We start from the raw sequence: 12,051 nt of genomic DNA, 5'->3' as shown, positions 1-12,051 counted from the left end.
GGAGAGGAGGGTAGGTGGAGGCGAGTGGATACAAGTGGTTACGAGTCAAAAGCAATGTTAAAGTGTCACCCTGCTTCTGTTTCCAAACTTTTCCGTACCAATGGGTCTTTTATTTGTAACCTAAGGGTTCTGTAAGTTTCTATCTTGGGAAAAGGGAGGGAATCTTTATAGTTGCAATTTTTTTTCCAATATCATAAAGCTGCTTAATGGCATTTTACAATTGAAACCAAGCACAATATTGAGGTTGTGGTAAAGCAAATTCTTTTCGACGCGTTGAAAATGGCTTGACCTTATTCAATCAGTTGTTCAAAAACTGGCTATTTTTGAGGTGTTCTTGGGGCAGAGTCAGCACTTGGCTGGTTAAGTGCTGATATTCAGAACTTGGCCATGATAACCACATAAATGAGTCCACAAAAAAGGTAGTCCTATCTTTATGTGGTAAACTGTAGCCGGTTGAGTTCTGAATATCGGACTTAATTTCAAGCTGTCCGGGCACTGGCAAATCTCAGATGGGGTCAGGAGAGCAAATGTTCAAATCCAGTGTTTCCCAAGCCAGTCCTTGGAGGCAATGTTTGCAAATCAATTTCATGCATATTCATTGTGGATATCCTGAAAACCTGACTGGCAAGGGGGGTACTCTAGGACCAACTTGGGAAACAGTGTTCTAAGCTGTCATCTTGTGCAGAGCTCATCGGCTTCCCCTCCTCCCAGTTTTAATCTGTTTGAGAATTCTGTATATGCAGTTTCATTGCTATGCTGTTTAGTTAATTAGATTGTGTCCTTGCCTTATGCTGGCATGAGCATTCTGAAGGAATTTGTATCCTAATATTCTCATGACTGGGATGACACGATGAGCATGAGAATGTGACAGAGAGAACCAAAGGGCAGTTATTCAGATAACAAATTTAAACAAGTTTTCATTTATTTGTTCAGACGGGTTTTCTTCATCCAGCTAGATTATGCAGACGTAGCTGCAACTGAATGGCTAACTATGCAGTCAATCTACATAATAATTACTTTTCTTTGACATGGGCTCTTGTGTTCCAATATTATTACTTATTGACCTTGATTACATGCCTCATCAACTACAAGTTTGAAATACACCTCAAATAAATACAATAGCCATGTTCATACATACACCTTTTCCCTGCCTTCTCTACCCCATCCTACTACTAATAAATTTCCAAGAGACTTAGAGGGTAGGTACTAAACTGCATTAAGGGTAACACACAAAAGTATTTTTGATTTTTACAATAATGTGTGTTTCATAATAATGAAATGCAAATATTTATTTATTTAGATTTTAGATTTGCTCACACCTTTTCAAAGCACTATATACAAAGCACTTCATGATACAAATCGAATAACGCAGCTTGCATTGAATTTTGCAAGTTGTGTTTTTCATAGAAAATGATGCCAGATTTGATGCTCCTGGGAGACTTCTCAACTGGGCTGATCTTATCCAGGTTCAGATTTGAGCCTGTTAGTCATAATCTTCCACTGCCCTTAAACAGTTATTTGCATTTTACAAGACTTTATCCTGGTCTTCCCCAACGTACAACTTTACTTGGATGTCCCCTTCAAACAAATATGTCAGGCTGTAGTTCTGGATGACTGACACAATTATATGCATTAAACGCAAGCACCAGCAGTACCAAAGACTGCAATAAGTCACACTTCCTTGTCATCAGCAGCATATGAATCCAGAAACTGATGGGTTATGTCCATCTGCCAGCAGGTGGAGATAGATATACTAACTGACCAGAAGCCTCGCCGTCCTGTAAGACAGAATTCAGTTGTGCTCTCTAGCTCCAGCAAGCAAGCAGTGTGTGGTCTCCCAGCTGCTTCTGTTTCTTATGCATTAGTTGGCTCCTGTTCTAGTCCTGGATGAGGTGAGCCTGGGAGTATTTAGGTTGCTGCTGGTGCCTTTTGTGGTACACCTGGTGGTGCCAGGCCCTTCCCCCTCCCCCTCGTGCCGTTATCATCTCCTTCCTCCATGGTTAAAAAAAAAGAAGAAGAGGAAACAGATTTTCTGTCTCAGGACACAGTATGTGAATGGCTATATTAGGAAGGGGTTGAGTGTTGGTGACAAAATCCAGTATTTGGCTGTGCAGAGAAATTGACTACTTCCCTTTAGCAAACCAGGGTGAGTACACCTTTAAAAGTTTTACTGCTGTCTGCTCTTGACTTACCACGGTTTCAATTTCCTGTGTCTCCTTTCAGGAACCGGCCTTTTTTTCAGCTGCAGTTCAGCTGGAAAACAGTTGTTGATGACAAGATTTGGGGTGGGGTGGGGGGGGGGGGGGGAGATACTTTCTGCCTTTTTTTCTCAGTTGGGGTAATGGTAGGTGCGCAGATTCTTGTGTGGCTGTCTTTAGGGGTATTCCCTCAAGCACACTTCGGTGGCCATTTCAGAGACCCCGCATTTCCTCAACGGAAACTAATTCTTCTCTGTCTTCTGCAGCTAAGTCTTCTCATTCAGTTATGCCTCTTACAGGGATTCTAGTTCTCAAATACCTGTTTCTCCTGAATTTGTCCTCCTTATGCACCAAACTTTTTTAATTAAAAAAAAAAACTTTCTGACTATAGGCCTTCAGTCTACTCCTCCTGTTTCTTCTGCATCAGTGTCCAAATGGAGGAAAGTTGATTCCCTTCTTGATTTAGATCCTATTTTCCCTCCTTCTGCGCTTGTATCTGATTGGGGAGTATAATTCTGGTTCCCTCTCAGAAGTGGGGTCAGTCACTATTCCATTTATTTTGTGGTTCCCAAGAAAGGAGTTCTTTTGCCCAGTGTTTGATTAAAAACAAAAAGTGAACAGGTTCCTATGGGTCAAACATTTCTGCTAGGAAACGTTGAGTTTAATATTGCTGTGGTCCGTCCAGGGGAGTTTCTCACATCTCTGGACCTCAAGAAAGCATATTTTCACATTACAATCCAGCCTCCTCATCAGTGTTTGAAATTTGCAATCCTGAGGAGACGTTTCCCGTTCAGAGCAATGCCTTTGGGCCTTTCTAAGGCTCCCAGAACCTTCTCCAAGGTGATGGGTGGTCGTAGCGGCTCATCTATTCAAGACTGGGATCAGGGTTCATCCTTACTTGGACTGGTTGATCAGAGCCTCTTCCTATCAGGAAAGTCTAATGATGACAGATAAGAGTAATCCAACTGCTCCAGTCCCTGGGTTGGGTGATCAATTTTGCCAAAAGCCTATTGCAACCTTTTCAAAGTCTGGAATACTTGGGGTTTATTTTGACACTCTGTAAGGCAAGGTTTTTGTATTGGAACACGGTAACTCAAGCTGCAAGGGCAAATTCAATCTTTATTTCATCTTTGGAGTCCTTGAGTCTAAGATCTTGTTACAAGTTCTGTGTTCAATGACAGTGCCTCCTGTGCATTTATGCCAGGGAGATATTTAAATGTCTTAATCATACTTCCTCTCTCTCGTCTTTCTTCCAAGTTATACGCTCTATATGCTTTATGATGAAGAGCACTGACCATTTTAGTAGCCGCGCTCTGGACCATCCTGGTTATATCTTTTTGAAAGTGTGGTCTCCAAAACTGCAAACTGTACTCTAAATTAGGCTTCACCAAAGACTTGCACAGAGACAGTATCGCTTCCTTTTTCCTGAATGCCATTTCCCTCCCTTTGCACCAAGCCTTCTTCTGGCTTTGGCTGTCAACCTTTCTAGCTATTTGGCCACCTTAAGATCATCAGAAATGATCACCTCCAAGTCTCGCACTTCTCCTCCTTAATGGTGCTACTCCTTCAGGTTTCGTAAGCCCAAGTGCATGACCCTGCATTTTTTAGTATTAAATCTTAGTTGCCAATTTCTGGACCATTCTTCTAGCATAGCGAGATTCCTTATCATGCTAACCGCATCATCAGGTTGACTACCTTGTTATATGATTTTGTATCATTTGCAAAGGACAAATTTTATCTGGCAGCCCTTCCACAATATCACCCGCAAAAATGTTAAAAAGAGCCAGGCTAAGGACCAATCCCTGTGATACATCACTGGTAACAACTTTTTCCTCTGAGTGAACATCATTTACAACTGTTTTCTTCCACTCGACCAGCTTCTAATCCAGTTAGTGACTTTTCGGTTTAGACCGAGGGCACTCAGTTCATTTATCAGTCGCCTGTGTGGAATTGTGTAAGTACACCACATCTAGCGCTCCCCTGAATCCAACTGTTTGGTCACCCAGTGAAAGACAATCAGATTAGTCTGGCAAGATCTTCCTCTAGTAACCATGCAGGAAGACCTTAGGAAATTGGAAGACAGGGCATCCAAATGGCAGATGAAATTTAATGTTGATAAATGAAAGGTGATGCACATTGGAAAGAATAATCTGAATCATAGTTACCTGATGCTAGGGTCCACCTTGGAGGTTAGCACTCAAGAAAAAGATCTAGGTGTCATTGTAGATAATGCGCTTAATTCTTCTGCTCAGCGTGTGGTGGTGGTCAAAAAAGCAAACAGGATGCTAGGAATTATTAGGAAAGGGATGATGAATAAGACCGAAAATACTATAATGCCTTTGTATCGCTCCATGGTGCGACCACACCTTGAGTATTGCTTATCTCAAAAAACATATAGCGGAATTAAAAAAGGTTCAAAGAAGAGCGACCAAAATGATAAAGGGTATGGAACTCCTCTTGTATGAGGAAAGGCTAAAGACGTGATATTAGGGCTCTTTGACTTGGAAAAGAGACGGATGAAGGGAGATATGATTGAAGTCTACGAAATCCTGAGTGGTATAGAACAAATAGAAGTAAATTGATTTTTTTACTCGTTCCAAAAGTACAAGGACTAGGGGACACTCAAGGAAGTTACATGGAAATACCAAACAAATAGGCAGAAATATTTTTCATTGAAAGAATAGTTAAAATCTGGAACTCTTTGCTGGAGGATGTGGTAACAGTGGTTAGTGTATCTGGGTTTAAATAAAGGTTTGGACAAGTTCCTGGGGGGAAAGTCCATAGTCTGCTATTGAGACAGATATGGTGAAGCAACTGCTTGCCCTGAGATTTGTAGCATGGAATGTTGCCACAATTTGGGTTTCTTTGAGGTACTTGTGACCTGGCTTAGCCACTATTGGAAACTGGATACTGGACTAGATGGACCATTGGTCTGAGCCAGTATGGCTACTCTTATGTTCTTATGCTGCCTCGGGTCCTGCAATCCATTTGATTCTAGAAACCTCTCTATCCTCTGTTTTAGAAGCGTTTCCATGAATTTACTCACCATTAAGGTAAGTTTAATTGGCCTGTAGTTCCCAACCTCCTCTTTATTTCCGCTTTTTTGGAGTGGAACCACATCTGCCCTTCGCCATTCCTCCCGACTAGAGAAGCATGGAAAAGGTCAGACAGCAGAGCCACCAGAGCTTCCCTGCTTTCCTTCATCTGGACCCCAGGCCAAACATAGGACACCCAAAAGAACATACTAAGGAACTCCCTAGTCACGTTGCTTTGTTGCACACCCTTCTGATGAAGGTCCCTCTTTTCAGCCGAATGCCCCAGTGACATCACTGGGAGCACATGGCACTGTGTACGATGGTGAAGAAGGAACAGTAGGGCAGACAAGCCAGTGGAAAGAAGTCAGGCATAATAGGCCATTCAGTGCTGGCTTCCTTCTACCCTGTGCCCCAGCCATGTCTCTTGTTAGAGGGGAGAAGGGGAAGGAATATGCCGGTAGTGGTCTGGAGCAGGGTACAGAGTATGTTGGTGAACAGGATGCTGTAGGACAGAAAAGCTGATGGAAAGAATAAATGCTGATGTGGAAGGACATTTTACTAAACTTAGCCCTAGATTTGTATCTAGTTTTTTGTTGAATTTCCTCCATTCTGTCCCAATAGTGTAAGCTCCTTGATAAACCCAGCACTTGTGTGCTGGACCTGGCCAGTAGCTTTGTGAAGCAGAAATGAAAAATGCTTTAGAGGGTAGAGCAATGGGCAGAGAACCAGGGAAAACTGTGGTTCAAATTCCACATCCCACGCAAACTTGGATAAGTCCCTTATTTAATGTCTGTAACCAGAAACATAATTTTGTCATGCCTGCCTTCCTTACACCCTGAGAAGCAGTTTATCAAATCTTGCGTCAGGGACCTACATAGGTCATCAGTTCTGAGGGGCAGACACCTAGTGTACCTGAATCTGTAAGACACCTTGAACATTATTTGGAAAGGCAGGCTAAGACTCGGGTTAATGCTGTTAATAATCAGTTCCTTCTTTTTGGAGCTATGAATGCTGCCTCTGCAACATCCCTGCTGTTTCAAAACCAGATCAGCCGCCAGGCTTGGCAAATAAGCCCAGGTTTCCTGAATGGCTGCAAAGAGCCTTCAGGGCCATTCCAGATTTGTATTTTTTTTTCTTGTCAATATAAATATTTTGCTTTCTTTCTGTTATTCTTTGTGTGAATGTTTTGTTGTTTTTGTTTGTTTTTGCAGATCGTGTATTGTTCCCTGACAGACTTCCAGATGGCAGTATATCAGACCGTGTTGAATACAGAAGACATGAGTTTGATTCTTCAGGCAAGGGAACCATGCTCCTGTAAGAGTGGCCGCAGAAGAAAAAACTGTTGCTATAAAGTAGGAGTTTTTACCAAGACATTTAATTACATTTTTTCATTCTGTTCATCCTTATTCATAAATCACATGTGTATACTGTACATGTAGTGAAAACAGATGATGTCCTGTAACCCAGGGCCAGTATTCCCACTGCTGTAAACTCTCTGGGGCAAGTTATTTTATCAACTGCATGGTTTGGTTGAAAAAGAGAATACAGCATTAATGACCCAAGCAGGGCCATTGAGGCCCTGGGCAAGAGAGTAAGTTGGGATTCCATAGAGCCTTGGTCTTCACTCCCAGATCTCGAGGCTGCCAGTGGTCATGTTTTCAGGATACCTTTAATGAATATGCATGAGAATGATTTGAATACAGTGGAGATAATAGACATGCAAATCTCTCTCATTCATATTCATTAGGGGTATCCTGAAAACTTGATCTGTCAGTGGCCCTTGAGGACTGGGAGTGAAGACCAAGGCCATAAATGCTTAATTTTGATGTCCTATTGCCCTGTCCATAAAACTACAATGAAATTATTTTTAATGCTGTTAGAACAGTGATTCTCAGCCAGTGTGTTGCAAACACCTGGGAGGTGTGTCACAGGTCTAGCACACAGAGCAGCGTCTAGTTTTGTTTTGTAAGGGATGCAGCATGATCCCTCTTTTTTTTTTTTCTCTTCCCTGCTGCCGCAGATTCAGTACCTGTCCATTTCGCCACTCCCTGCCCCCCCCCCCCCCCCCCAATCCTCAAACCTCACTTTTTCACTGGCTGCAGCAGCCATAACATTGCCTGGGCTGACTCAGAGCCTTTTCTCTGCCATGTCCCGCCCTTGAGCATACAGGAAAGGCTCCAGGTCAGCCTAGGAAGTTCATTTTTGCTGCCACTGCCAGTTAAAAAGTGAGGCTTTGACAACTGGGGGAGCGGGGGCTAGCAGAAGAAAGGGTAGAGATGCAGAAAAGGGGGGGGGGGGGGGAGAGGCTGCCCCTATCGGACCGACCGTTCACTTGTCTATTAGATTGTAAGCTCTTTGAGCAGGGACTGTCTCTCTTTGTTAAATTGTACAGCGCTGCGTAACCCTAGTAGCGCTCTAGAAATGTTAAGTAGTAGTAAGAGGGAGAGACGCAGGATGCAGGGGGAGGGGCTGAGGGCAGATGAGTGAGATGCTGGATGCAGTGTATGCTGAGGGCAGAAGAGGGGAGAGGTGCTGGACTCGCTGAAGCAGAAGAGGGAGACGGGAAGGGGTACTGGACTTGGGGGGGGGGCAGGGGAAGAAAAGGGAGAAGATATAGTGGAATTAGAAAATGTGCAGAGAAGGGCGACGAAAATGATAAAGGGGATGGGACGACTTCCCTATGAGGAAAGGCTAAAGCGGCTAGGGCTCTTCAGCTTGGAGAAAAGGCGACTGAGGGGAGATATGATAGAGGTCTATAAAATAATGAGTGGAGTTGAACGGGTAGATGTGAAGCATCTGTTTACGCTTTCCAAAAATGCTAGCACAAGGGGGCATGCGATGAAGCTACAATGTAGTACATTTAAAACGAATCGGAGAACATTTTTCTTCACTCAACGTGTAGTTAAACTCTGGAATTTGTTGCCAGAGAATGTGGTAAAGGCAGTTAGCTTAGCGGAGTTTAAAAACGGTTTGGATGACTTCCTAAAGGAAAAGTCCATAGACCATTATTAAATGGACTTGGGGAAAATCCACTATTTCTGGGATAAGCAGCATAAAATGTTTTGTACTTTTTTGGGATCTTGCCAGGTATTTGTGGCCTGGATTGTCCACTGTTGGAAACAGGATGCTGGGCTTGATGGACCTTTGGTCTTTCCCAGTATGGCAATACTTATGTACTTATATGTACTGGACTTGCGGAGGGTGCTGAGAGAGGAAGAGGGCGAGGTGCTGGACCTGTGGGGGGTGAGGCGGAGGGAGGGAGATTTGCTAGGCCTGTGGGAGGGAAGGAGGAGAGAAGGGGGAGATGCAGGAATATGGCAGTGACTAGGAAGAGGGGGAGATGCCAGACTGCGGAGGGAGGGAGCGAGAGCCTAGACTTGTGGTGGTTGCATCCACACCTTGAGTAACGTTCAGATCTGGTTGCCGTACCTCAAAAAAGATGTAGCGGAATTAGAAAAGGTTCAAGGAAGAGTGACCAAAATGATAAAGGGACTAGAACTCCTCTCGTATGAAGAAAGGCTAAAGAGATTAGGGCTCTTCAGCTTGGAAAAGAGACGGATGAGGAGTAATAAGATTGAGGTCTACAAAATCCTGAGTGGTGTAGAATGAGTAGAAGTTAATTGATTTTTTACATGTTCCAAAAGTACGAAGACTAGAGGACACTTGAGGAAGTTACATGGAAATACTTTTAAAACAAATTGGAGGAAATATTTTTTCACTCAACGAGTAGTTAAGCTCTGGAACTCTTTGCTGGAGGATGTAGTAACAGCAGTTAGCATATCTGGGTTTAAAAAAGGTTTGGACAAATTCCTGGAGGAAAAGTCTATAGTCTGCTATTGAGGGAGACATGAGAAGCAACTGCTTGCCTTGGAATTTGTAGTATGGAGTGTTGCCACAATTTGGGTTTCTGCCAGGTGCTTGTGGCCTGGCTTGGCCACTGTTTGGAAAAGAGGATACTGACCTAGATGGACCGTTGGTCTGACCCAATATGGCTATTCTAAGAGGTGCTGGACCTGTGGGGGACGTGATGGAGGGAGGGAGAGATGCTAGGCCTGTGGGGGGGGGGGGGGAAGAGGAGAGGAGGGGAGATTCGGGAATATGGGAGTTTTAGGAAGAGGGGGAGATGCCAGAACGTGGAGTGAGGGAGAGAGAGAGAGCCTGGACTGGGATTTAGGGAAGGGAGGGAGAGGTGTTAATCCTGTAGGAGCAGGGCTTCAGGAGAGATGTATCTGTGGGGAGGGATGGGGCAGGATTGGTGGTAAGATGATGGACTTGTGGGAGGAGGGGGACAGGAGGGAGGGGAAGAGATGCCAGACTGTGGAGGGAGGGAGAGGAGAGCAAGAGTGAGTAAGAGAGAGATCTTGGACTGTAGGGGATGGAGGGAAGAGAGGGAGAAAGATGCTAGACCCACAGAAGATATGGCTATACAAACCCTGATGCTATGGTCTTTCCTGAGTTATGTAGGTGATAAACTGCACTTAGCAGGGTTTCACTTCCAGTGCAGTCTTCCACGTACACAAACCAGGAAGGAGCACAACATCAGGATTTGTGTAGCTGTGTCTTCTGCCACCAGGCTGTCATTTATGTGGCTTCTCTCCACTCTGAGCCATTGCCCTACTGAATATTGAAGCTGTACTATTTTTTTTTTTGGGGGGGGGGAGGGGACAGGGAGCTGCTGCTGCACAATTAGGTGCAAGAAGAGAGGGGACATGAAGTTGCTGCACTAAAGGGTTGGAGGGGAAGAGAGAAGGGATAGAGTTATTAGACTATAGTGGTGGAGGAGAGAGAAGGATAGGGAGATGCTGTTCTACAAGTTGGGTGGAAAATGAGAGAGGAGATGCAGGTCCACAAGGGTGTAGGAAGGCAGAGGGAAGGGAGATGCTTGGCATGGTGGAACCATATGGCAGAGACTATGGGAAGCCCTCAAGGAAACGAGTGAGAGGAGACTGGTGAGTACAGAGGGTAGAAGTGTAGTAATGGGTAGTGGATGCCAGAGAAGGAATGGGTCAGGAGAGCTAGGGGATGAGAGGAGGAGATGGAAAGTTGATAGATGTTCAATATAAATGGAAGAGGGAGAGGGTGAAATTTCAGTGGGCAGACAGGAGAGAGAGAGGAAGTATGTCAGAAGTGGATGAAATGAAGAAATGGAAGAATAAAGGACAAATGGATGGCACCCACTGGAAAGAGAGGAGAAGACAGACAGGAAAGCAGAAAAGAGAACCTAGGACCAACATGCTTGGAAAAATAAAATGCCCAGACAACAAAGGTTGAAAAAATACCAGAAAGGCAGCATAGGATCCAGGGTAAGAATATATGGGCTATAGGCTCTGCAGTGGGAGGAGACAGACATTTTTTCTTATTGGTGGGCACAGAGGAAAAACTCTCATTTTAGTCATTTGTTTGCCTGGGAGCAGGGTAGTGAACAAGTCTGGGAGCAGAACAAGGGTTCCTGCTGCCATTCAAGGGATAAGGTTGGATCAAAGAAGAGATGGCAGAAGCACTGTAAGAATTTCCACTGAACAGCTGATTTTGGGGTCACTGTTCCCTCAAAGCTGAGCAGAATTCCTCAACCTACCAAAGGGGGATGCTGTTTCACAATTACATTTTCAGTAGTAAAGGGCAGGCAAGGTCTCTAGGACTCCAGGAACTTGTCTGACTGTAGTGACTGAAAGCACAACATTGAAGCATCACCCTCCACTGTTAGTGCAGTTGGAGGACTCCCACTCAACTTAGAGAGAACAGTGTTTGGGGGAGAAGCACAAAGCAAAGGTGTAGTCAGAACTGAGTAATGGTGGATAGGAGTACTGCAGGCTGGATGGAAAAGACCAACGGGGTTAAAGTTTTCCATTCCTATTCTATCATATCTCCTCAGTTGTCTCTTCTCCAAACAGAAGAGCTGTAACCCGTTTAGCCTTTCTTCATAAGAGAACTGTTCCATCCCCTGCTGCATACTCGTTTTAGTTCTGTTATATTTTTTTGAGAAGTGGGAAGTAGAACTGCATGCATTTCTCAAGGTGTTTCACCATTGATGTTTAGGAGGTCTTCTGACAGTATCAGTTTTCAAAAATTCCTAATATTTTATATGATATTTATCTATCTAAATCTATTTTTTAAATCTAAAAATGCCTTCATTTTTCTGTCTTGCAGAAAACATAGTGGCCCTTTACTAAAATGTGTTTAAGATTTGCAGTTTAATGTTGCTTAATGCAGGATTTTCTCATGTGTTAACTGCAAATCTAACGCTGCACTTTATAGGCGTTTTCAATTTTGTTTTATTAAGGTTGTGTGCTAATGTTGTCATTAGTGTGCAGTACCTTCATAGAGTTAACACTGGAACACTTAGCTACATTCTCATATGTTAATGCTGCTTATCTAGTTAATGACCGTTAAGTATAACACATTCTCCGAGGACAAGCAGGCTGCTTGTTCTCACGACTGGGTGACGTCCGCGGCAGCCCCCACCAACCGGAAAGAAGCTTCGCGGGACGGTCGGCACGCAGGGCACGCCCACCGCGCATGCGCGGCCGTCTTCCCGCCCGTGCGCGACCGCTCCCGCCAGTTCCTTTTTTTCCGCGCCTGGAGAGAGTCGTGTTTTGCGCTCTCTCTGTTCAGCCGCCGGATCGTTCGATCGCGTTTACGCTGATCGTGCTTTTTTCTCTTTTGTTTTTCGGTTTTAGTTACCGCCCGGTTTTCTTTTAAAAAAAAAAAAAAAAAAAAAGAAACCCTGCGCGTGTGGGGCACGCGCTCCCTTTTTTCCCTCGCTTCCAGCGGGGACGTCACGTTGCGGCCTAGTGGCCGCTCGGTCGTTTGTTTTTCGT

The 12,051-nt window shown here is 44.3% G+C and overlaps 1 protein-coding gene across 1 annotated transcript in view; it reads left to right on the top strand.

Annotated features, from left to right (window-relative positions):
* ERCC6L2 (ERCC excision repair 6 like 2) overlaps window positions 1–12,051 on the top strand; it is a 171,269-nt gene that overhangs the window by 86,348 nt on the left and 72,870 nt on the right. Inside the window, 1 exon segment of the mRNA XM_030193646.1 lies at window positions 6,445–6,585. Within this exon segment, the coding sequence (XP_030049506.1) occupies window positions 6,445–6,585 (141 nt within the window).

This window comes from Microcaecilia unicolor, chromosome 2 (genome assembly GCF_901765095.1).
Source record: "Microcaecilia unicolor chromosome 2, aMicUni1.1, whole genome shotgun sequence".
Classification (NCBI taxonomy): domain Eukaryota; kingdom Metazoa; phylum Chordata; class Amphibia; order Gymnophiona; family Siphonopidae; genus Microcaecilia; species Microcaecilia unicolor.
This window is presented reverse-complemented; position numbering and strand designations above follow the sequence as displayed.